At 23.3% G+C, this 26,344-nt stretch overlaps 3 protein-coding genes across 4 annotated transcripts; 1 reads left to right on the top strand and 2 right to left on the bottom strand.

The window, feature by feature from the left end:
• Positions 1-223: 223 nt before the first annotated feature.
• Positions 224-3,745, bottom strand: LOC122512799 (RIB43A-like with coiled-coils protein 2). Of its 2 annotated transcripts, XM_043628868.1 has the most exons (8): positions 3,699-3,745; positions 3,267-3,398; positions 2,555-2,695; positions 2,203-2,366; positions 1,858-2,098; positions 1,184-1,411; positions 538-644; positions 224-450 (listed from the first exon to the last, which is right to left on the bottom strand). In XM_043628868.1, exons 2-8 carry the CDS (start codon positions 3,387-3,389, stop codon positions 309-311), a joined length of 1,146 nt encoding a protein of 381 aa, XP_043484803.1. In that variant the 5' UTR covers positions 3,390-3,398; positions 3,699-3,745; the 3' UTR covers positions 224-308. The 2 variants fall into 2 exon arrangements, with proteins under 2 accessions (XP_043484803.1, XP_043484802.1); XM_043628867.1 differs by having other exon boundaries at positions 3,267-3,725.
• Positions 3,746-4,117: 372 nt separating this feature from the next.
• On the top strand, positions 4,118-6,523 carry LOC122512776 (coiled-coil domain-containing protein 137). The gene is made up of 3 exons (XM_043628834.1): positions 4,118-4,297; positions 4,408-5,050; positions 6,276-6,523. Exons 1-3 carry the CDS (start codon positions 4,221-4,223, stop codon positions 6,465-6,467), a joined length of 912 nt encoding a protein of 303 aa, XP_043484769.1. The 5' UTR covers positions 4,118-4,220; the 3' UTR covers positions 6,468-6,523.
• LOC122512777 (BLOC-1-related complex subunit 5) lies at positions 6,512-9,215 on the bottom strand. The gene is made up of 2 exons (XM_043628835.1): positions 8,933-9,215; positions 6,512-7,491 (listed from the first exon to the last, which is right to left on the bottom strand). The coding sequence occupies exon 2, from the start codon at positions 7,445-7,447 to the stop codon at positions 6,650-6,652; it is 798 nt and encodes a 265-aa protein (XP_043484770.1). The 5' UTR covers positions 7,448-7,491; positions 8,933-9,215; the 3' UTR covers positions 6,512-6,649.
• Positions 9,216-26,344: the final 17,129 nt, after the last annotated feature.

Here is a 26,344-nt window from a genome sequence, read left to right as displayed (position 1 = left end):
TTTATTTCTCAAACGTCCTTTTTGATTTTTTTAACAGTTGTTAATTTTTTAAAAGATTTCTTTAGATGAATTGTTTAAAAGAATTCTTTAGATTAATTCTTTAAAAGATTTCTTTAGATTAATTCTTTAAAAGAATTCTTTAGATGAATTCTTTAAAAGATTTCTTTACAAGAATTCTTTAAAAGAATTTTTTTGAAAGAATTAATCCTTTTCGAAGGTGAAATTTAATTTTTCTTCAGAAAAGAAATATTGAACAAGATTGTTTGCGTAAAATAGAATTATTGTTTCCGAAGGTAAAAATTTCGATTTTAACGTGTACTTTTGTTGAATTGAGAGAAGAATTCGGGACTTGATTTATTTTTAAACATGACACGATTGAAATATTCCTGTTGCGATTTTTGTTGTTCGGCGAGTTGAAGATTTTCTTCAGCAATTTGCTTATTCAGCTCTCTAAAATTTAAAAACAGGAAAATTTTCTAATATTAATTATTATAATTGTAGTACCTATTATAATAAATATTAAAATTAATATCTTACGCTTTTTTTCGCTCTAATTCACGGTAATGTAATTCTGCTGATCGAGCATTTCCCAACATTTGCCGATTCCAATCTTCGTTCTCTTGTTTTTCGGACAATTTTATTTTCTGCAAATATAAAAAATAATTTAAATCCTACGAAAAATTTATGATAATATTCTATGGAAATTTAAGTTATAGAAAATTTTTTTGAGTCAAAATTTCGTTTGGAAATCAGCGAAAAATAAAATTAATTTTTTGTAGCAACCCTGGTACATTTTTTATCGTATTTTCTATTAGAAAAACAAAACAAACAGTATACAATATTATTTGATTTTAACGGTTTTGAAAAAAAAACAAATAATATTATTTGTATTAAATACCTAAAAAATAGATAAATACATTTTTGTTTTACTAAACGCATATTTATCATATTTCTAATTTATTTTGATTTTGTTCTAGGTTCAAGAGGCAATTGTCAAAATTAAGGTACAAAACTTCAAGATGATGATTTTGAAACGAATTTTGCAAAATTTGGAAAAGCTACCATTTCTACCATGAGATTAAAATATGTTGTTACCATTCTTGCAATGAGAAGTTGCAATTTAGAAACAATTTTTTTTCCGTGGTTTTTTTTTCAAACTCCCGGATTCTTTTGGAATTATTACCTGAATTTCTTCGATTTGTCGCAATTGCTCGTCGCGATAAGCCTTTAATTCCTCGGTGGTCATACCCTTGTATCTAGTGGCCAAAGGTTTGTTCGGTCCACGATTACTTTCAGCCTGTTCCTTAGCCTCAGTGAGAAAATCGCCAGTAACATGATTATAAATTTCAGCGCGCTTATCTTCTTCGTCCTGGATTTCATCGCAACGTCTTCGGTATTCTTGTTCCTCCGCCTACACACAAGGACGAAAAATTAGAAAAGAAGTCAAGAAATAATTTATGGAGAAGAGGCTGGAAATTATCATCTAAATAATTCATAGTAGAGAAAGGCATAATTCGAAGGAAGAAAACAAGAAAACAATTACCACAATTATACTGAAGAAAAATTTAATGGAAACAATTTAATCACCTGGATTTAGTGGAAAAATTTAATGGAGAAAAATAACTGAAGAACAATTTAATGGAAACAATTTAAACACCTGGATTTAGTGGAAAAATTTAAAGGAGAAAAATCAGCGATAAACAGGTGAGTCGATAATTTTTTGTTTCGAATTCTTTAATACGTTTCGTATTCTTAATAACAATGGCAAGAGAAAAATTGTTTTAAATTGAGAGAATTTAGAAAAAAGGTTTTTTAATTTGAGATAGTAAATTTCGGGGGAGGAAAGTTTTGACTCACTAGTGTTTTATTAAACTTTGCCGCAGTTTCCCTCAGTTTACGACGACAGTCTTCTTCCATAAGTTCAAGAGTAATTGCACGTTTATCTCGGGCGATTACTGCATCCTGATAGGCTTTCTCAGCGTCGCGACGCTCCTTTTCAGCAGCTCGACGTTCGTTCATTTGTTGCATTACCCAAGATTGCATTTGCTCTTTTTGTTCTTTTAATCTTCGCTGCCTGTTGCAGTCTTCTCCTTCGAATCTAGAAAAAGAGAAAAATATCCAGAAGAAAACACATTTTAAAATAGAAAAACAAAAGAAAAAAACTTAATAAATTTTTAAATAATTAAATAATTTTTCGCTCACACTTGTGCAGAAGCTAAACCATATTGTGCATCACCGCACTCAATATTTTCCGGTTGGATTTTTTTCAATCCATCAGGATCGTAAAGATCAAAGTCACGCCTGTCTTCTGGTCGTTGACAAACTTGTCGATAGTTGTTGATTTCCTGTAGAAATTTCCTTCTTTCCTATATGAAATTTCAATTATTATTTCAAATGATCAAATGATTATTATAGTGAAAATTTGGATTTTGTGTTGATTATAATCGCAAGTTTAATTAATACCTTCGTGAAGAAAAAATAAGATGCGAATGAGAATGATGATAATAATTATTATCCATAGAATTAAAAATCGTGGGAAAATAGTTTTGTTTACCTCCTCTTCTTTCTTTTCCAGCATAATTGCAATTTTACTACTGCGAATAAGTGCATCGTCCATACGCTCCTCTTTCGCTTTTTCGGCATCTCGTTGATATTTTTTTTCCTCTATTTGCTTCTCCAAGAATTCTTTGTCCACCTTTAAAAATTTATTATTAACATTATTTTCCTTTATATTGAAAATAAAAAAACGGAATGCAAAATTACTTTTTCAACTTTTCTTCTAAATTTTGCCACAAAATACTACATTTTAGTATAAAATGCAACTTATTTCTATTTTTATAGTGTGAAAAGTATAACTATATATAAACAAATCTTCAAAAATTATTCTTTAATAATTTTTCTAAATTTAATTTTTAAAAATTTACAATTACATAAAAAGAGTTTCAATAATTGAAATTTTGTAAAATTTAATTGATAATAATTGATTTTTTTCAAACTGTTTTATAAAAATGTTTTAAAATCAACTTTTGAAGAATTTTAATTGCAAATTTTGAAAATAATTGATTTCTCAAAAATTCTAATGAAAAGTCTTCAAGTGTAAGTTTAAAAATGGTAATTAATGATAATTAGCTTCTAAAAATGATATTAAAATATTTTTGAAAAAAAGAACAAAATTTACTTTCTTAGATTTATTAACAACAATGGTAAAATTTAAATATTTAAATTTACATAAAAAAACCTAAGCAATGAGACAGTCGTGATTTTACCCCAATTTTACGTATCCGAGGATTGAAGATTCGAGATTTTCTTGTTTCTTCAATTTGTCTTCTTCTCTCGATTGCAGCTGCATTTTTCAGATCGTCTGCTGTAGCGAATTGGAACTTGAGCATTTTTCTTTCCTAGGTTAAAAAAAAAATAATCTTTTGACAGGTATTAATATTCGAGAGAAAAAAAAATGAAGTTTATGATCTTTTAGTAAGCAAACCCCTTGCCAAAGAAAAGAGAGAATGTTCCAGGATCGAAACAATTAAGCCATAAATATAAGGGGTGAATGTCTCGTTGCTATGACACTATTGAAAGGCTTCTTGTTAAATACTCAAATTATTTCATTCACAGATTGGTATACTTATTTATAATTGTCATTTTATTATTAGTAATATCATTTATTACTTTATTATTAGAATTAGAATTATTCATACCTATTTCATTATTATCAATTATTATTATTAACCATTATTATTTTATTTCTTAGTATCATTATTTCTGTATAGTAATTAAAAAGCTAACTGTCAAACTACATATTAGGAACTTTTGCATCTTTCTATTGATTTCTATGGATTTTTCTATTTCCACTGTTTTCCATATTTATATTTATGCAATTTAAAAGAAATGGTATTTAAAAATTTTAATTTATTAATATGTACATTAATATTAATATGTACATAATATTTATATCGAAATAATGAATATTAAGTAATTATTTTTAACTGTTTTTAAACTAATAATAAATAAATAATAATTAAGTTTAATTAACCGCGGGCTCGAATCGAAATATCGATTATCGTACGCCGCCAAGCGCCAACTTCAGAGCGTAACTAGTCGCGCCGGTCGCGCGCGCAACACCCTTCCCCCAGTTTTTATTTTGATCTCAAGTGAAAAGCATGTGTTTATCAAGAAATATTTCTTGAAATCCATAAAGTATTAGTGATTAACAATAAAATATGGGACGCAAAATACCCGGCAAGAAACATCATGGAGTTAAAGATCCACTGAAGCAGCAGGCAAAACGTTTAGAAGAGTAAGTACACTTTCTAAACTTTTATAGGTTATGTTTCACGTGCTTTGTGCTCATGCAGGTGCTCTTTTGAATTTTTCAATAACAAAAAACATTTTCTTTCCCTCTTCTAGATTGAAGACGAAAATAAATGCACCACCGAAGAATGAAGATGAACAAGGAGTACCAAAAAGTCTTCAACGTGTCATCGATTTAAAGAATAAAGTAAAGAGTGGCAAAATAGTGAAAAAGAAAAGAAAGAGATCGAATCGTGGTTTAATTATTCTTGGTCCACAAAATAATAAATTACCACATCCAAAAGCGAAACCCGAGAAAGCAGTTCCTTTGTTTAATCAAAGAGTTGGTGAAACTGATGATACATTTCTGAGGAGAGTTAATCGGGAAACGGAGAATTTTCTACATGAGACTCAATTTGAGAATAAATATAATGTTCAGGTTAAGAGAAACATGGAAACGGGAGTAATTGAGGGTATTGAGAAACGGCCAAAGGATGAAATTGAAGAATTATTGAAACTTAAATCGAAGCATAAGAATATAAAGAAGAAGAAGAAGGTGAAGAAATCTGAAGATGAGGTTAGATTGACGAAAAGTCAGAAGAGAAAGAATAAATTGGAAATGAGGAAAAGTAAAAAGTTGCAGGATCAGATAGACGAATTTAAAACATTTAAAGATAATGTTGCCTTCGGCGAAGTTGCACACGCGCCGCCGGACTTGAAAATTCGTCCTAGGAATGCTGATAAAATTGACAGTGTCAGGGTAAGAAATTTTTTTCTAAATCCAGGCTTCGCACTCATCTACTAAAAACGTACTATTTACTACTTTTTTACAATTTGATACTATTTTGATACTTTTTTCAGATTTCTGACACTAAAAGTTACTTTTCTTTTTTTGTCACAAATTAGTTTAAATCCGCTAATAATTAAAAAATAGAAATTATACTCAAAAATTTTAATATAATTTTTAGAAACAATTTTAATAAAATTAACAAATCGATTATTTTTAAAAAAATTTTAAGAACTTTTTTTGGCAAGAATTCACTTATTTTTCCAAAAAAAGAACTTCTTTGCTAAAATTGAATTATTTTCATTATCAACTATTTAACAAAAATTTAACAAAAGAATTCTATTATTTTTAAAAAATTTTAATAAAATTCTTTATGAAAACTTCAATTATTTTCATAAATAATAAAATTTTCAAAGATTTCCAATTATTTAGAATACAATTTTCATTTAATTTTTTGAAAATATAAAATAAATTTACTTAAAAAATGCAATTTTTGTTAAATTTTTTTAAAATTAATTATTTTTTAAAATTTTGATAAAATACTAAATAGAAATTCAATTTTAAGAAATAATCAATTATTCAATCCATTATTTATTCTTGTATTTAAATAATTGAATTTTTTCAGAACTTTCTACAAAAATTTATTTAAAAATGAATTTCAGTTAAAATTTTAGAATTTATACTATTTGAAGTCCATTAATAATTGAAATAAATAAATTATTCTCGACAATTTTAATAAAATTCTTTGAAAAGATTCAATTATTTTCCAAAATTTTAAGAACTTTTTTTTGGCAAAAATTCATTTATTTTCACAAATAATAAAAATTAAATATTAGAAGTGTTATAATATGAATTTTTAGAAATAATTAAAATTCAAAAGATTTTTTAATTTTTGAAAAAGAAAAAGTCTTTGAAAATTTTGATTTTCGTAAAACTTTAATAATATTTAAATATTTAACATAAAAAATTATTTATTATTTGCTGAAAGTCAGGGAAATAACGAATCAAATTTTTGTGAATCGATTGAAGCTAGTTTTTTTTTAATCGTAAAATTTAATTTTTCGATAGCTACTTTTTATTACTTTTTTCAGTCTTAAAGCTACTTTTTTTAAAAGTGATTATCGAGTGCGAAGCCAGCAAATGAATAGAATTAGAAATTAATCAGATTTAAGTTTTACTTGATTTTGATTTTTTACAGCCTGTTAAGAAAGACTTGCTATTAAATTCGATGCTTGATACAAATAAAAATCAATCGGAAGTTGGTAAGAAAAATATTAACAGATCCGGGAAGAGAAAAGATTTGCCTGTTGGTGAGAGGTTCCGATTGGAAAAGCAACAAAGGGATGCAGTCGCAGCTTACAGATTATTAAAATCAAGGAAACAAATTTAGGTAATGGTAACTAGATAGTTTAATTAAGTAAAATAAAACCGATATTTTCAAACAAATATTGATTTATTTTCATTTTTAGAATAATTTATAAATAAAGATATAAGGTTCAGTTGTACCTTTTAATTGTCGTAAATGTTTAAAAACAATTTTTTTTAGAACGAAACGAAATCACAAAAAATAACTTATCCTGTAGTCCAGACGAAAGGTTCCAGCCTCTCTTCAATTGGTAGTAAATTATTCAACGTCTCTAAACTCTCCAACGTCTGATTAAGTTGCATATGGCACTTTGTGAGTTGTCTGCTGAGCTCATGAATTTTTCCCAATTGCTCAGCGAATTTTGCAAATTTCTTCTGTCTCTCGGTTGCAATTCCCAGTAGTCGCGTTACTTCACCATCAACACTTGTGCATAAGGCGAGTTGTTCACTCGCAACATATTGAGCACTATTATTCAAATGATGTTGATATCTCGCGCATAAATTAAATAATCCAATTGGATCTAATCTCTCTAATACTTCTGGATCACGAACACCAGGTGGTAGATTTAGTGTTCCCCTCATTATCGGTAGAAACATGGGTATTTTCAATAGTTTCTTTAAATCGGGATCCTTGTCGGCTGTTGGATCGGAAATTGCCGGTTTCACCACGACAATATTGTGCATTTTCTTATGTCCAATGCCAGATGGTATATTTGATTTTCGTCTCGTTACTTCTTGACCGACACTCTTTCCTCGGGTTAATTGGGCCTGTTTGTTGGTCATTTTTGGTGAATCGCCTATTGGTCTGTTCACTGTGTAGGATATGTAAGGCAAATCGGAATCTGAACAAATACTAGGACCGGGACTTGTACATCGAGGTGGTGTATCGTCGGGAACTGTTTCTCTGTTTGGGACACTTTTTCCCCGTCGAAGTTGAGCTATTCTCGCTCTTGTTCCTTCTGAGCTTTGAGCACCAGTTGCTTGAGCACTTTGTTCCGATCCCATTTTTTTCTGGTAGATTCCTTTTTTCCTTTGGATTTTTTGCTTCACTGAAAAACATTTAAATTGTTTTTTGTTAGTTTTATTATTTACAGGCGGGATGCAGTTTGGGAAATTTTATTTTTCAGGGTAAGCTTTTTTCGTTAAATTCAGTTTCGATTTTGAATTTAATTTCTATTCCTAATTAATTAGAATTGATTAAATTAAAGGGTTTTTAAATGGAAATTCTAAAAAATAACTATAGACAAATCTTCAAAAATTATTCTTTAATAATTTTCCTAATTAAATTTTCAAAATTTACAATTAAAAAGAGTTAATATTAAATTTTAAAAATTTACAATTAAAAAGAGTTTTAATAATTGCAATTTTGTAAAATTTAATTGATAATAATTGATTTTTTTCAAAGTGTTTTATAAAAATTTTTTAAAATCAACTTTTGAAGAATTTTAATTGCAAATTTTGTAAATAATTGATTTCTCAAAAATTTTAATGAAAAATCTTCAAGTGTAAATTTAAAAATGGTAATTAATGAAAATTAGCTTCTAAAAATTAGATGAAAATATTTTTGAAAAAATTAATTCTTAGAATTTTTGCATTCTAATTTTTTAAAATTCAATTATTTTCAATATTTTCAAATACAATATTCCCAAAAATTCAAATACATACAAAAAATAATGACATTAAAATTTTCTACAATTATTTTTAACATTTTAACAACATAACAATCATGTTCAAAATTTTTAATCAAAATTCTTCAAAAAATTAGTTTTTTTAAAATTATACAAAAATTCATTTAAGAAATTCAATTCTTTTCGAAAAATTACATTACAATATTAAAAAAAAAACTTTTTCTTGTAATTTTTTTATCTCAATTTTTTAAGATTCGATTAACTTCGGACAAAGTAAATTAAAATTTTTAAAAATTTACTTTTTTAGATTTATTAAAATTTTGGAGAAATCACGTTTATATTGATAATTAAAATTCTTTAAAAATTCAATTATTTTTTTTAATAGAATTTACCAAATTTCAATTGTTTACAAATTTTTCAATTCTATATAATTGAAAAACTATTATCTTTCATAAATTAGTTTAAAAATATTTTTAAAAAATTAATTTTAAGAATTTCTTTATTATAATTTTTTGAAAATTAATTAATAACTTAAAAAACATGGACAGTTACAATTATTATAAAAAACTGAATTTTTGTATTTAAATAATTGAATTCTCTAAGAATTTTCGGAAAATTATTAATAATAATTGATTTCGAGAAGAAGTTTGATTAAAAATTGTAGAAAATAATTGAATTTTAAGCTCATTGAGGAAATTTATTTTATTGTTTTTCAATAAGTAATAACATAAGACATGGTATTGATTCTTGAGAAAAATTTAATTTTATTGTTTCCATGATAAAAATATATAATATCCAAAATGGAAAAAAATACAAGAATTATATGAAGATTGCTTTGTTTTATTTGATAACATCATCTTACCTTTTGTTTATTAAGCCGGATTGTTGGAAAGATTAATTTTATTATATAAAATCCTAAGTTTTCCAGCTTGATTTTTGTCTCTGTTTTTTGGAGCTTAATTTTGATTATTGTTAAGTTATTCCTTTGGCGAATATCATTTTATTTGTTTTTGAGTTAATAAACCCATTTTGAGAAATAAACTTCTGTTGTTTTAGTTAATAAAAGGAAAAAAACTTGAATTCCAACGCAATGTCAATATTAGTTTTTTGGAGATGTCATTTCACAACAGCTGATCGAACTGTCAAAAAAAGAGATATCTGGCGAGACTTTCTTGAAATCTGTCTTTCGTCGTCGTCGTTCTTGTCGGTAGCTTATCGATTCGAGTAGGATTCGACTTTATCAACTCAATTGTTTATTTAAAAAAAAATTATTTTTTTTAACATTATTTAAAAAACTCTACTCAAAAATAATTTTTGTTTACAATTTTTAAATATTATATTTATTCACAGCTTTATAATACTACCTAAAATATTAATGATTTTACTTCCTCATGGAAGGATTATTAATTAATTAATAACAATTGTTATAATTCGATAATTGTTATTATTTATTTATTTTTTTTTTTGCTTATGGACTTTTATTATTATTGCATTTTAACTAATTGTGACAATACTATGTTTGCTCAATGAATACCATTGGCATTTTATATGTAACAATTAGAACTTTAAATATTTTCTTAATTTTGATATATTTGCTTATTGACATTTTTTTCTTTCTGTTCCAGATAAAATGTTTATGGAAGAAAATAACAAAAAATCGTATATTCTACTTTCTAAAGAAACGAGTTACTCCATAGATAAAAAGCGATGAACAACAGCGATTCGTGTAATTTCTTCTCAAGATTATTATGATATGTGACGGGTCAAAGGAGACTTGGATTTTATCCCCTAATAATAGAGCGACAAGTTTTTCCCAACAATAAGTAAGTCCGCTCATAATAATGATTATTAATTTTGCGTGAAAAATAACAAAAGTTTTCACACAATGAACACTAAAAATCACAAATTTACTTTAATGAAAGAATTATCTTTTATCAACATTCCGTTAATGACAGTGTTCATTAATTTTAATTCTGTTTATTTTCTACAATAAAATACAGTACAATACAATACAGTAAAATTCAGTACAATACTGTGCAGTCAGGGTTGCCACAGGTCAGGGAAATCAGGGAAAAGTAAGGGAAATTTATTAAAAGTACTAGAAAAAATTAAACTTTTAGAATTCATAAAAAATTTCTGAATTATTGTATCTTATATTCTATTTCAGATAATAATTTCTTTCTAAATATCTAAATTCTTTAAAAATTTAAAAAAAACTATTGCTTAGAAATTATTTAATGAATAATTTTACTTAAATACTTCGAAATTAATTGAATTTTAAAAGAGTTACGTTTACAATTTTCATAAAAAGAAAATATTTAATAATTCAAATTCTTCTGAAATTAGTTAAATTTTTAAATATATATTTCATTAATTATTGAAATTAATGGATTTATAGAAAAAATTTAGTTACAAATATTGAATTTTTCAGAAGTTACAAATGATTGCAGAAATTTAATTATTTTCAAAAGTAATAAAATTCTTTGCAAAAATTCAATTATGTTCAAAAATTTAAAAAATTTTTCGACAAAATTTCAATTCTCTCTGTAAATAATAAAATTCTTCTTTAAAATTCAATTATTTTCAAAAATTTCAATAAAATTCTTGGCAAAATTTAAATTATTATCAAAAATTTTCCTCAGTTCAATGCTTTTCAATATCTACTGTTTCAATAAAATTTTCCAAAAGAATTCAATTATTTAGAAAAAATGTTTGATATAATTCTACGCAAACATTTCATTATTTTCATAAATAATAAAAAATTACACAGGAATTCAATTATTTACAAATTTGAAAATTTTAATTTTGAAGTAGTTACAAATGAATGCAGAAATTTAATTATTTTCAAAAGTAATAAAATGTTTCCCAAAAATTCAATTATGTTCAAAATTTTTTTAAATATTCTTGTCAAAATTTCAATTATTTTTGAAAATAATTAAATTCTTCTCCGAAATTCAATTATTTTCAAAAATTTTCCTCAATTCAATGATTTTCAATATATACTATTTTAATTAAATTTTTCAAAAGAATTCAATTATTTTCATGAATAATAAAACTTATCGCAGAATTTTAATTTTTTTAAATACAATTTTAATCGAGTTCCTCCAAAAATGATTCTTAACAATTTTGTTTAAAATTCGTCAAAAGAATTCAATTTTAATAAACATTAACTTATTTAGTAAAAAAATAGTTTTGTATTTAAATAATTGAATTCTTGTAGAATTTTCTAATAAATATTGATTTCAAGTTGATTTTTAGTTAAAATTTTATATAATAATTGAATATTCTTAAATATAAGCATTATAGCATAAATTTTTTAAAATAATGGAATTTTGAAAAGGTTTCAAATTAAAATTTTTTAAAATTTGACTATTTCATACTTTTCACTAAGATTTCTATAAAATTAATTTTTTTGAAATTATTTGAAGTTTTTATTTTTTAATAAATATTTAATTGAAGAATAAAATAGAAAAAAAATTATTGTCAAAATTTCAATTATCTTCAAAAATACTAAAATTCTTCTCCAAAATTCAATTATTTTCAAAAATTCCTGGTAAGACTTCAATTATTTTCAAAAAATTTCCTCAATTCAATGATTTTCAATATCTACTATTTTAATAAAATTTTTCAAAAGAATTCAATTATTTAAAAAAAATTGTTGATTCAATTTTAATCAAATTCGAAAAAAATTCAGTTGAATTCAAAATTCTTTTTGAGAATACAATTTTGAGAAACATTCATTTATTCAATAAATTATTTATTTTTGTATTTAAATAATTGAATTCTCGTAGAATTTTGTAATAAAAATTGATTTAAAAATGAATTTTAGTTAAAATTTTATAGATACTATATTTTATAGATACCAATTGAATATTAAAAGCATTATAGCATAAATTTTTAAAAGATTTTAAATCAAAATCGTTTTAAAAATTTAATTTTTCATACTTTTAATTGAAAATTCTGAATAGAATTAATTTTTTTAAAAAAATTTAATTGAATTTGTTTCTGTAATTATTTCAAGTTTATATTTTTCAAATATTTAATTGAAGAATTTTTGAATTTGAAAATTCTCAAGGAACTTTTGCAAAAATTATTAAAAATAATTGATAATTGAATTCTTTCGAAGAATTTTGATAAAATTTTTAATATTAATGACATTTTTCGAAAAATTTACTTAAAATTGTATGAAAAGTAATTAAAACCATGTGGAGAATTTTATTATTTAGAAAAATAATTGAATTCTTTTAACGAATTTTTATTACATTTTTGTTAAATAATTGAAATCTTGTGTAGAATATTATTATTTATGAAAATTTGAATTCATTCAACGAATTTTATTGAATATTTTTTTTAAATAATTAAAATCCTGTAAAGAATTTTATTATTTATAAAAATAATTGAATTCTTGCAAAAAATTGTATTACAATTTTATTTAAATAATTGAATTCTTTTGAGAAATTTTATTAAAATACTAGATTTTGAAAATATTTGAATTTCAGCCAAGAATTTGATTATTCGTGAAATGTAATTGAATTCTTGCAAAAATTTTTTGAAAATAATTACATTTTTCGAGGAAATTATTTAATATTGTATTCAAATCATAATTGAAATCCTATGAAAAATTGTATTACTTATAAAAATAATTGAATTCTTACAACGAATTTTATTACATTTTTTTAAATAATTGAATTTTTGGGAAAAATTTTATTACTTGTAAAAATAATTGAATTCTTGTGAAGGATTTTATTCAAAATTTTTTGTGAATAATTAAATTTTTGTTTGAAAATCTTTTATAGAAATTTAAATTATTAGAAAACATGAAGATATCGATAACTCCGAGTCTTCGACTCGGAGTTATCGATATCTTCATGTTTTGTAATAATATTCTTATAAGTTGTTGAATTTCGTAAAGGTTTGAATTCGAATGTTTTGAAAAATCTTTATTCTTTTGGAAAAATAATAATTAAATATTTATTTAAAAAAGAAGTTTTCAGTAGATTACAGTACAGTTAAAAACAAAGTAGAGTAATATTTCTATTTTGTGAAATTTTTACAGTTTTTCTTTTTATTACAGATTTAGACGCAGAAATTTGAAAAATCCGATATTATTTGAAATTTGTATGAAAAGGATAGTTTACAAAGTCCCAGTATTATTATTATGCATTTCATCATTTTGAATTTGAATGCAGTGAATCGATCTGAACATCACACGTGATTTTGTTCCCTGTATATTCGACCACGTCTGTAAACTGACACGATATGTACTCTCTATTTCCCAGGCATCAGATGCCATCGTTACATATATACTCGCAACAGATAGACAGACCTTTCTCGCACTCATCCAACTTTAAGTTCGCACGATAGTATCTATTTAAATTTACATTGTTTTGTACATCGCGTACATTGTCCCTCCTCAATTTTCAATTGTGACAATTTTCGAAATAATGTTTTATTCCTTCTTCCTCTTTTTTTTTTGTTTGTTTGTTTGTTTATATCGTGAAAATAGTATTTTCTTTTCGATCAATTTACGTGAATTAAAAATCGTGATACGAGTAAATTGCAGTTTATTCTAGCGAGGAAAGATCAAGTTCTTTCATGTGATTAGGGAACTGTCAGTTCCTCGTTTTCTCCATTTCAAGAGCTGAAATAATTCTTTCGTAATCGCGCAAACTTTCTGTGAATAAAGAGAGAGATGTTATAAAGTAAGATTTAGAATTGTTCAAAAAGTTGAATTTTTTATCAATTTTTCTCTTTATTTATCTATCTCTTTATTAATCTAAAATTAAAGAAATTTAACAAGTTTAATTAGGTATCATTTTCAGTTTATGGTAAATTATGAATAAAACAATAAAAAAAAAAAATGATCGAATAGGGAAAATGATTTTAGAGTTTAAAAATGTAAAATGGAGTAAAATATTTTATACATAAAATTTTTGTGAAGATAGCTACTTTATTTTGTGTGATGGTAATTAAATGCTATTCAAGTGTTGAAAGAAGGTCAATTTACATTATGAATATCGACACAAAATTCAAGGAGAAACTGGTGGAGTATCTGGAGAATTCTGATGGGATACTGCAGCCTTCTCGCGCAGTAAGGCATGCAGATATAAATTTTCCATGATTTGCTTATATTTCGAGTTCATATTGAACAATATGGCTCAATTCCAATATTTCCAATATGCTTAGAATCTCAGATAATAAGAGAAATTCCAGGGTTTTCTTCATTTCCTGCTCCTTCTAGAAAATAAAGTTATGCGTTTAAAAAATTACGTATAAGCATTATATTTGGGATTTTTTTTTGATAACTCCATCACGATCATAAAATTACCTTAGTTTAGTTTTGAAAAATTATTATTATTATTATTATTATTTATTATTTTTTTTAGTTTTTTTTTGTAGAAAAAATCTATAAAATTGGACATTAGATTATGATTAAACTTATAATTAAAATTGTGATTTAAATCGTAATTCTATTTAAATTCCCAAAAATTGTAATTCCTAAGAAGTAATCTTTTTTTTTTAATTTTGCAGGCAGTTGAAAGAAAAGAGAAACAATTTCGCCCTCTTCGAAAAGAGCAGTTGCTGTTGTTAGCACATAATTTTCACGACGCGGAGATCCAGGGAAGTGGACGAGATAAAGTTTATAAAAATCATTGGGAGATTTTCAACATTTTTTCGCCGGAAAAGAAACGCGATGACGTCCATCGATCAACCTGGAATCCAGTGAGTCCGTTTTTGGTATTTAGTTATTTTGGTACAACCTTCTTTTTTTTATTCAACACCCCTTCTCTGTTTGAATTATTTCTCGAGTTGATTTTCCCATCTAAAATTAAAATTACAAATTACAATCAAAATTAAACACAATTTTTTTTACGAAAAATTTGATTTCGGACATATTTGATAAATAATTAATTCAATCGAAATAAAGTTTACGAAAGAATTCAAACAGGGAAGGAAAACAAACAACATAGTGACACCATTGAAGAAAAGTATTATTTACTAGTATTTTTTATTACTAGGTAAATAAATATTTTTGTCAATGTTCTTTATTGTTTATATTCATCATTATATTCATGTCTTGGATATAATTTGTCTGTTTTGAAATCTTCTTCATAACAGGCCTCGCACTCATCTTCTAAAACCTACTATTTGCTACTATTTGGATATTTTTTTTTAATTTTTACACTAAAAGCTACTTTTTTCCATGTTTGAGAATTTACACTACTTTAAATTTGTTAATACTAGTTGAAAAAAAAATTTTTTTTATTTAAATTTCAATAAAGTTATTGGAATAAATTCAAAAAATTTTTATAAAATTCTTTGAAACGATTCAATTATTTTTAAAAATTTTTCGTAATTCAATGATTTTTTACATCTACTATTTTAATGAAAAATTTCCCAAAAGAGATGAATAATTAAAAAAAAATGTTTATAAAATTCTTCGCAAACATTCAATTATTTTCATAAATAAAAAAATTTTCACAGGAATTCAATTATTTAAAACAGAATTTTCCTAATATTTTTCGAAAAAAATCAATTATTTAAATATATTTTTTTTTTAAATTCTTCGCAAGAATTCAATTATTTTTTATAAATAATAAAATTCTTCTCAGGAATTCAATTATTTTTAAAAATTTTAATAAAATTCTTAGCAACTATTCAATTATTTTTATAAATTTTTTAATTTATTGCAGGATTTCAATTATTTTTAATACAATTTTAAATTAATTCCGCGAAAAATGCAACTATTCTTAAAAGTTCTAATAAAATTTTTTGAAAGAATTCAATTATTTTCATAAACAATATACAATTTTCAAAGAAATTCAATTATTTTAAAACACAATTTTCATAAAATTTTTTGAAAAAAATCATTTTTTAAAAAAATTTCTTTTAAATTCATCTCATGAATGGAATTATTTAAAACAGAATTTTCATAATATTTTTCGATAAAAATTAATTAATTAAAAAAATTTTTTTATAAAATTCTTCGAAAGAATTCAATTATTTTTAGAAATAATAAAATTCTTCTCAGTAATTCAATTATTTTTTAAAAATTTTAATAATAATCGTTGCAAGAATTCAATTAGTTTTATAAATATTAAAACTCATTGCAGGGTTTCAATTATTTTTAATATAATTTTAAATGAATTCCGCGAAAAATGCAACTATTCTTAAAAATTTTAATAAAATTCTTTGGAAGAATTCAACTATTTTAAAGAATTTTTATGATATTGTTTATAATAATTGAATTGTTTTCAATATAATTTTAATAAAATTTTTTGAAAGAATTCAATTATTTTCATAAATAATATACAATTTCTCAAGAATTCAATTATTTAAATAACTTTATTAAAGTTGGGTGACAAAAATTCAATTATTTTCGTAAATAATAAAAATCGTCGCAGAATTTTAATTATTATTTTTAATATAATTTAAAATTAATTCCGCTAAAAACCCAATTTACTACTTTTTTTCTGTCTTTAAGACTACTTTTTTTTAAATTAATGATCGAGTACGAAGCCTGTTATAGTAATTTTTTTAGTAATTATTTCTTTCGACAAAAATATAATTTCCTCTTATTTTTTACATTGATATTAAAAGTTAATTTTTATTAAACTATTAATAATGATAAATAGTGTAATTTAACGATCAGTCTGAGTCAAGGAAAATTAAAATCAAAGAATTGAATTTCTTTTATTTTAATTTTCATTGACTCAAAGTGATAGTTCAATTACACTATTTATTAAAATACGACTGGGTGATGGAATCATCTCTACTCCAATTAATAATAATGATTTAAAAGACAAATTAAAGAAAAAAAGATTATTTAAAAGGCAAATTATAGAAATGTTTCTTTTCATCAATTTGAATATTTCTGAAATCAGGTTTTTTTTGTTTTTAGTATTTTTGCTTAGGTAGGGAAGCCGGAAACTATTTTTTTTGTCTGAATGTGTAACTGGAGTGGCATTGAAATTATACTTTTATATTAAAATTTAAAATTGTTATCTTTTTGTCATTATGTTGTTTTTAATCTTTACTTTCTGATTTGCAAATTGTATAAAATATTTTGTTTTCATTAAGTTTAATTCATGTTTACTTTGAATTGAATTATCCTGGTGAGCAATGTTTTAACTTTTTGTTTGTCTTCGTCGGTTTGTTTTGATTGTTTTAGTAATTATATTGTTTATTGTGTATATTATAGTAGAACTCTCGTTTAATTCAGTTTTGCGCCTTATACGCAGATGTGAACATTTTTAAATTCGTATTTAAATATTTATTGCAATCTGTTGATAAAATCATATTAGAATTCCTATTGCTATTTAGAAGTTTTTCCAGCGGTGTTTTTTTTTTTTTTTAATAATTTTTTTATATTTTTGAAAATATCCTTCAAAGTGAAGTTAGGTAAAGTTGCTTCGACATTTTTCGCTCGTCTGTTTACGTAAGATTCAATTTAAATCCTTTAATCTTTCTGCTCTTGTGTTAGAAATATTACAGGCAAGGAAGCCCTGTCCTTTCGCCATAGATGCTTACGTAATAATTAATTATTCCCTTACTGAATAATATTAATTCTTAATTAAAGTTTTTGCGGAAAATAATTTATACGGTATCCAGAAAAAGAAAAGAAAATTGGAAAAATTTTATATAATTTTTGTAGTATTTTTATTTTTATTATTATTATAAAAGTATTAGAAGTATTTCAATTGGATTTTGAGAAGTATTTTGTGAGGGTACATAAAGTTGCTTTAAATTTTTTTTCTTGCAAAGACTGAAATAAAAGACTCTGTACGTTCCTTTGAAGTAGCAATCTGTTGATAAAAATCATCATCAAACACATTGAATGCACAGCGTCGGTGCATTAAATTTAAATTGCTCATATACTGCCGTCAAGTACAAGACAACCTTACATATATACTAAAGTATAATATGAGTTGACTCAAAGTTTAGGCTTTCATCATCAAAAATGATTCTGAGATTTTTTACAATGCATTTTCATTTATTTTTCACAATCGCAAAACGTATATATACATATTGAATCTATTTCCACGAAAATAAGTTGTTTTTTAAAAGCAAATATTATTCGATTGAATGAAATAATATTTATTCGAAGAAAATGATGTTTACTTGAATAAAATGATATTTATTTAGAAAAAATAATTAATTAATTACGAAAAACAAAATTTAGTTCAAAGATTTTACTCTAAATGTTTGTTTGTTTTCTAGAAAAAAAATGGTCGCGATAATTTTTTTTCTGAATTAATTCTCAAAAAAGGGAATAATTTAATAATTAATTAATAATTTATTTAAAAAAAAAGGATTTAGTGTCGAATACTTAGAAGCTGACTAGAATTCATTTCTGAAATAGAAAATGTTAGTTTTCTCAAAAAAAAAAAAAAATGGTCTCGACATTTTTGTTATCTAATTCAAAGTCGATTGTTTCAAGTACCTTTAAATTAAATTTATTTTCAAGAAAAATGAAAAGTGGAGCACAAACAGAGCTTATGAAATATTCATAAAAACCTCACATTAATTGTTTACAAATTTAATAATTGAAAATAATTTCCGTGAGAATTAAATTCGTAAAATGGAATTTCAATAATTTTTAATTTTTAACATTATTTTAAAATTTAATGTTCCATCTGACAATTTCGTTTTTAACCTTCTGAATAAGTGAACTGGAAAGGAAAGATAACATTTAGTAATTGAGTTATTTAACTACTATTATATCATATGAAAAACTAGAATTACATACATTGATTTTTAATAACAAAAGTAAATTTGTTTACAAGTAATTTAGTAATGTATTTGATTTTTAAACGAATTTTCCGTTTTTTATAATTTCTTAAAATTTCGGAATATTGAATAATCTTACATTTAATTTTTATTTATTTTTCCTTTATTATTTTATTTTTTCATTTGATTTTACTTTTCTTTTCCTTTCAGTTTTTTATTATTCAAATGAAGCATATCATGTAATTACTCATTACCGCGCTCTTTATTTTTTCTTGATTCCAGTGAATTTTTCGATTTCCGCGTGAGAAAGCAGTTAATGCTAATACGAGTAATTAGCTAATTTTGTTTTCAATTATAAAATAATAATAATATTTGTTTCTTTGTGCAATATATAAAGATTTCTTTTAAACTATTGAACTGTAGTAAAATCAATTATTAAATGAATTAATAATTATGAATTAAAATTAAATTATAAAAATAATTTAAATAATATATTTTTTATTTATTTTTTATTTTAGTAATTTAATATTAATAAATAATTATTAACGATTAATTTTATTTATTATTTTATTTTAATTCACTTAGAAAAAAAATTTTTAATCCTAAAATAAGTAGCCAACGAAAAAAATATGTTTGAATTTAATTTTATAATTGAATTGAACCTAATTTTTATTGAATCAAACTTATTCTGTGTTGAATATTTAACGATATAGTTTAGAAAATTTTTGAGAAGTTATAAATGATTGCAAACATTCAATTATTTTCAAAAGTAATAAAATTCATTGCAGAAATTCAATTATGTTTAAAAATTTTTAAAAATTCTCATCAAAATTTCAATTATTTTTATAAATATTAAAATTCTTCTTCAAAATTCAATTATTTTCAAAAATTTAAATAAAATTCTTGAAAAAATTCAATTATTTAGAGAAATACCATAATTCTTCAAAGGTATTCAATTATTTTTAAAAATAGTAAAATTCTTTGCAAAAATTCAATTATTTTTAATACAATTTTAATAAAATTTCATTAAAAAGTTAAATTTAAAAAAAAAATTAACATTTTTCGAAAGAATCCAATTATTTTGTAAAATTTTAATAAATCCTTCGAAACAATTCAATTAATTTTATAAGTAGTAAAATTCATCGTAAGAAGTAAATTATTTTCATATATAATAAAATTCTTCCAAGAAATTCAATTATTATCAAATTTTTTAATAAAATTCTTTGCAAGAATTCAATAATTTACAAATTTTTTATAAATTTTTTCGCAATAAATCAATTATTTTCATAATTAATATAAAATTTTTACTGGGATTCAATTATTTTCGTAAATAATAAAATTCTTTTTAGGAATTCAATTATTTTCATAAATAATAAAATTTTCACAGGAATTTAATTATTTTCAAAGACAATTTTCATAAAATTTTTCGAAAAAAATCAATTATTTAAAATGATTTTTACAAATTTCTTCGCTAGAATTCAATTATTTAAAAAAAAACTAATAAACTTCTTCGTAAGAATTAAATTATTTTTGAAAATTTTAATAAAATTCGATAAACAAATTATTAATTAATTTAATTATTCAATAATTAATTTATTTTTGTATTTAAATAATTGAATTTTCTAATAAATATTGATTTAAAAATGAATTTCAATAAAAATTTTAAATAATAATTGAATATTCTTAAATAAGTATTATAGCATAAATTTTTAGAAATAATAGAATTTTGAAAAGGTTACAAATAAAATTTTTGAAAATTTGAATTTCTTTTTACTTTTAACTAACAATTTTACAGAATTATTTTTTTTTAAATTTAAATTTTTTTTATTATATTTAATTATTTCAAAAGTTTTAACGCAATTCTTGGAAAGCATTCAATTATCTTGATTAGTAACAAAATTCTTATTCCCAGAAATTCAAATATGTTTTGAAATTTTAATAAAATTCTTTTTCAAATTCAATTATTTTCATAAATATCAATATTCACTATAAAAATTCAATTATTTAAAAATTTTTTTTTAAAATAATCGAAATTTCATATGAAATTGAATTGTAAACAAATGGATTTGAAAATTCTTAAAATGAACTTTTTCGAAAATTATTAAAAATAATTGATTTAAAGAAGAATTTTAGTTAAAAATAATTATAAAAAATAATAATTAAATTGAAATGAGGAAAATAAATTTGAAAATGTTACAGTTGCAATATTGTTATAAAATAAAATAATTATTTTGTTACGCGGTCATCTTTAATTATTATAAAACATAAAGAAATTGATGACTTTGAGTCGAAGACTCGGAGTCGTTGATATCTTCATGTTTTATAGTTATGAAAAAATTTAATTTATAGTTTCAAGTCTTTTATTCAATAAAAAAAGGTTGAATTCAAACATATTTTTTTGATTGGCTACTTATTTTTAAATTAAAGAAAAAATTTATCTGTATAGTGAAAATAATAATTATTATTGATTATTAATTAATTTAAATAGACAGAATGAAATAAATGAAAAAAAAATCCAATTTTCATGGATTTTCTCTGGGTGGGTAAGACAAAGTTAGAAAAATAGTTAAAGTAGAGCAGCATTTATATTGTTTTTGTAACTATATAAGAAGGAATTTAAAAAAAGTTAAGGATAATTTAGACATTCGAAATAACTGCCTTATTTCTTATGGTTCACATTGTGTGTTTGTATTTGCTTTATTTTCAACTCGTGCAGTTACCTCCGATCATTATAAAAGTTATTATTATACATGTCGACTAGAAATAGTTAATGGAAAAAGAGAAGGGATTCTCTGTTAGAGTGAGAGGAGGAAAAATATAAACGGAGAAGGAAAAATATGTACTTTGGTGACTAATGTTCTCTATCTAAAGGGTCGGTCGCTAATCTTTTTATATTCTGTCTTGACTATTATATGACAGGTCAGCTTCTTGAATTTATCATATTATCTTTTTATTACTTTACACATACATATATTATACATCTTTTTCTTCTGATAATCACCTGTTTTGTTATTATTCCGTTCATCTGTTTACGACTCAAAATTTGACTATTAAAATTTATTATACATATATGTTTCGCAAAAATATAGAAATTGCGCAGAGAAATGCTATATATATTGTTTTTTAGAAAAATATTTTGTTTTTACCTTTTTTGTGTATTTTATTATTAGTTTCTTCTTATTTATTTTATTTTTAGTTTCTTTCTATTTATTTTATTATTTCATTTTATTTAATTATTTTTTATTTATTTTTTATACCTTTTTTCTTTTTATTTATTTGTTTTTACATTTTTTCTTTTTATTTATTTTTTTTTACATTTTTTCTTTTTATTTCCACATTTTTTTGGTTCAAAAACAATGATTTCTCTTTCTTATTTTTCTTAATAGAACTATTAAGTATACTTTTATTCGATTTGGATTTTTTTTAAACCAAAAATGTCTAATGGATTGAAAAACAACTATTCTCAGAAAAAATGACAAAGTTGGAGTGATTTTCTACCTGAAAAACTCGTTTAGATAAAGGGGCAATTTTTATCTTTGTAAAAACTTGAATGGTGTTTTTTCGAAACATTTTTTAAATCCGTGTGATGGATTATGATGTTTATCTTTGGTATTTTTCGCCAAATTTCAATCTCTTTTTTAACGCTTCCCTTTGTATATGTATATAGAAACGAATCCTATGTTGGAAAAAATAAGCTCGAAAAATAGGAAATTCAAAAAAATCATACCGTGTAGAATTTTTATTGAATCGAAGTTTATTCATTTATTAGAATACTGAATATTTAGCAGAATTTTTATTTAGTTTTATTAATTAATTTAGATATTATTTATTGTTCTTTTTATTTAGTTAGATTCCTTATTTAATAAATTTGAATCTTTTAATTTAATTAGTTTTAAAAAAAACTTAATTTAATGGAAATTATTTGTTCATTGAGTATTAAGTCAGGGAAATCAGGGATAAGGGAGGAATTTTTTTTATTAAAGTACTGGAGAAACTTGAATTTTGGAGAAATTACAAATTATTGCAGAAATTCAATTATTTTTCAAAAGTAATAAAATTCTTCGCAGAAATTCAACTATGTTCAAAAAATAAAAAAAAAAATTCTCGTCAAAATTTCAATTATCTTCAAAAATACTAAAATTCTTCTCCAAAATTCAATTATTTTCAAAAATTTTAATAACATTCCTGGGAAGACTTCAATTATTTTCAAAAATTTTCCTCAATTAAATGATTTTCAATATTTACTATTTTAATAAAATTTTTCAAAAAAATTCAATTAATTAAAAAAAAATGTTGATGCAATTTTAATCCAATTCCTTGAAAAATGTAATTATTCTTGAAAATTTTATTAAAATTTGAAGAAAAAATTAAAAGCATTATAGCATACATTTTTAGAAATAATTAAATTTTTAAAAAAATTTTAAATCAAAATCTTTTTAAAATTTGAATTTTTCATACTTTTAACTGAAAATTCTTGTAAACAAATGGATTTGAAAATTCTCAAAGAACTTTTGCAAAAATTATTAGAAATAATTGATAATAGAATTCTTTCGAAGAATTATAATAAAATTTTTGAAATTTATTACATTTTTCGAATAATTTACTTAAAATTGTATTAATTTGTATTATTTTATGATATTGAATTCTTACAACGAATTTTTATTACATTTTTTCAAAATAATTGAAATTCTGTGAAGAATTTTATTATTTATGAAAATAATAATTGAATTCTTGCAGCGAATTTTATTACATTTTTTTTAAATAGTTGAAATCTTGTAAAAAATTTTATTATTTATGAAAATAATTGAATTTTTGCAACGAATTTTATTAATTTTTTTTTAAATAATTGAAATCCTGTGAAGAATTTTATTATTTAGAAAAATAATTGGATTTTTGCAACGAATTTTTTTTTTTTTAAATAATTGAAATCTTGCAAAGAATTTTATTATTTAGGAAAATAATTGAATTCGTGCAACGAATTTTATTACATTTTTTTTAAGTACCTAATTGAATTTATTTAAAATAGTATTAAACAATAATTGAAATTCTATGAAAATTTTTATTACTTATGAAAATAATAGAATTCTTACAACGAATTTTATTACATTTTTTTAAATAATTGAATTCAGGTGAAAAATTTTATTACTTGTAAAAATAATTGAATTCTTGTGAAAGATTTTATTAAAATTTTTGTAAATAATTTAATTTTTTTTTTGAAAAATTTTATGGAAATTTGAATTATTACAAAACATGAAGACATCAATCACTCCGAGTCTTCGACTCGGAGCAATCGATTTCTTCATGTTTTATAATAATTATGATTTTTTAAATTTATTTAGGAATGAAGATTTGAGATAATTAAGATTAAGATAATTCAACAACTTTTAAGAATACTAATATTCTTATAATTTGTTGAATTTCATAATGGTTTAAATTTGAAATTTTTTGAAAATCTTAATTCTTATGGAATAATAATAATGATTAAATATTTATTTAAAAAAGAATTTTGCGATGTGTTTTCGAATAATTTTACAATTAAAGAAATTCGTAAATGAATGTAATAGAACATTTTTTTTTTTTGAGTATCTAATAATTTTTAGAGTGAGTCAGAATATTCTTTAGGGTCAGGGAAAAAGTCGAAATTTTTGTCTTGAAATCAGGGAAAAACAAAATTAATTTTTTGTGGCAACCATGAATTGGTAGAAGTTATCATTTATTGGTAAAATTTACAGATTCAAAAGCAAAAAGTCAGTCACTAATTTAAATTAGCAAACATTTTTCCTATAGGATTTTTTTTTTTTTACTTTTTTAATTAAAAAAGTAAATTTTTCTAATAAATTTAGAGAGTAGCAAACAAAATTATTAGTGAAAATGTCTTTACTATTTTTATAGTTAAACATTTCTGGTTAACCATTTCTGGTAACTTTTACTAATTTCGGAGTACATTTTGCTACGTTCAAAGAACATACATATTTGTAAAAAATTAGTAAAATTTACTCCGAAAGTATAGTAAAAGTTACCAGAAATGCTTAACCAGAAATGTTTTACTATAAAAGTAGTGAAAGTTACTTTAAATTTTTTTCTGTGTGGAATTCCGCAGTAATTGATACACTTACCCTGTAGGTATGAATTCTTTTTATTTTCATTGAAATGAAAAATTCTGTTAATTGGAACTTGTAAGCAAAATGTAAATTTATTTACAATGCGAACTCTGTTGTATAAAATAAAAGTTGGAGTTTAATTGTATTTACTTATATACGATATACAGTTAAACAAGTATCATTTATATTACATTTGTTACGTGTTATGCCCCGCGGAGAAGCTTTTATTCAAGTAGAGAAAACGTGCGGAAATGCGGGTGGAGAGTGTCTCACGGCGGAAAATCGCGGGTATAAGGGAAAAGACGATAAAGTCTCGTGGGGGTCACGTGGCGCGGGCGGGAAACCGTCTGGATATCTCACACATAGAACAGGGATGAGATGAGAGTGCCGAGGAGAAAATAGTAGATTGTAGGTAGAAGAGAGGAAGGCGGCTGCAGTGTAGATTGTGTTGGGGGAGTTTGGATCGTCGGGCTGATATATAGTAGTGGGGGTCACGTGCTCTCCCGCACCCCACAAAATTTTCAGTGAGCACCGAGCTCTCGCGCGGTAAGGATTGCTTTGTAGTTTCCACTTTCAATCAACTGTCAACCACGTGTTCTCTCAGCACTCTTGTTCTAATGTCAGTTCTTTAATAATAATAATCGTTTCAAAAAAAGAGAGAGAAAATAGTGCTGCTTCTCATTTTTATGACAAATCTCTTAATCGCGTGACTTGTGTTTTTCTTCCGCTATAATAAAAAAAAAGTGGGTCGATGTTCCGCCTTGAATACATATATTTATATCTTAAATCGTCCAAATTAAACTCTCTTTGAATTGACTTTTGCTGTGATTCACCTATCAGATTACTTAAGTAGGAAAAAAAAAATTTGTTCATGTTGACTTCGGCTTCAGGAGGAAACTAATCATTCGAAACGAGGAGGATACTTGCGGCAAGGTAGATCGTAAAATTGAAAATGTTTTCTACGATTAATTGTAAAATGAAACGATTTTCTTTACTGGAGTCACGATAAGTTTGATAATATTTTTTAGCTTAATAATCAAATTGAAAGAGAGAGAAATAAATATTTTTTTAGAGTTTTTCTTCGTGCTAAGTAATATTTATACTTTTTTATATTCAGTGGAAATTTTAGTTTCAAATAGTATATGTTTATCATCTATTTTCGAATATAAACTTTTTATCTTATGATTTCCGAGGAAAGTTGTAACTTTGAATTTTTATTTTATGGCTGTTGTGGTTTTTTTTAAATTTTTGCAAATCACTTTATTGCTGATAACATTTTTTCCAAGTTTGGTTTTTTTTGTTCTTTTCTTTGTGATAAAACTATTAAAACGTACCTTAAAAATTCACTATAAACTGGGACAAACTTTTAATCGTTGGGAGAAGTGTTTTATTATTTACAAACATTGATAAATGAGACGAAAATTATTGTTGATGTTTTGTAA

The sequence above is a fragment of the Leptopilina heterotoma genome, unplaced genomic scaffold (genome assembly GCF_015476425.1).
Source record: "Leptopilina heterotoma isolate Lh14 unplaced genomic scaffold, ASM1547642v1 Lhet_128, whole genome shotgun sequence".
Lineage (NCBI taxonomy): Eukaryota > Metazoa > Arthropoda > Insecta > Hymenoptera > Figitidae > Leptopilina > Leptopilina heterotoma.
Note: the sequence above shows the minus strand (reverse complement) of the source record. Positions and strands in the feature narration are given on the sequence as shown.

What these genes read in the sequence shown, in the direction of transcription:
- LOC122512777 (XM_043628835.1), bottom strand. Translation starts at nt 7,447, where the DNA reads ATGGGATCGGAACAAAGTGCTCAAGCAACTGGTGCTCAAAGCTCAGAA.
- LOC122512776 (XM_043628834.1), top strand. Translation starts at nt 4,221, where the DNA reads ATGGGACGCAAAATACCCGGCAAGAAACATCATGGAGTTAAAGATCCA. An exon ending in CAGGCAAAACGTTTAGAAGA is followed by an intron (nt 4,298 to 4,407) that starts GTAAGTACACTT and finishes TCCCTCTTCTAG; the next exon opens with ATTGAAGACGAAAATAAATG. An exon ending in ATAAAATTGACAGTGTCAGG is followed by an intron (nt 5,051 to 6,275) that starts GTAAGAAATTTT and finishes GATTTTTTACAG; the next exon opens with CCTGTTAAGAAAGACTTGCT.
- LOC122512799 (XM_043628868.1), bottom strand. Translation starts at nt 3,389, where the DNA reads ATGCTCAAGTTCCAATTCGCTACAGCAGACGATCTGAAAAATGCAGCT. An exon ending in CTCGGATACGTAAAATTGGG is followed by an intron (nt 2,696 to 3,266) that starts GTAAAATCACGA and finishes AAATTTTTAAAG; the next exon opens with GTGGACAAAGAATTCTTGGA. An exon ending in CAAAGTTTAATAAAACACTA is followed by an intron (nt 1,412 to 1,857) that starts GTGAGTCAAAAC and finishes CCTTGTGTGTAG; the next exon opens with GCGGAGGAACAAGAATACCG.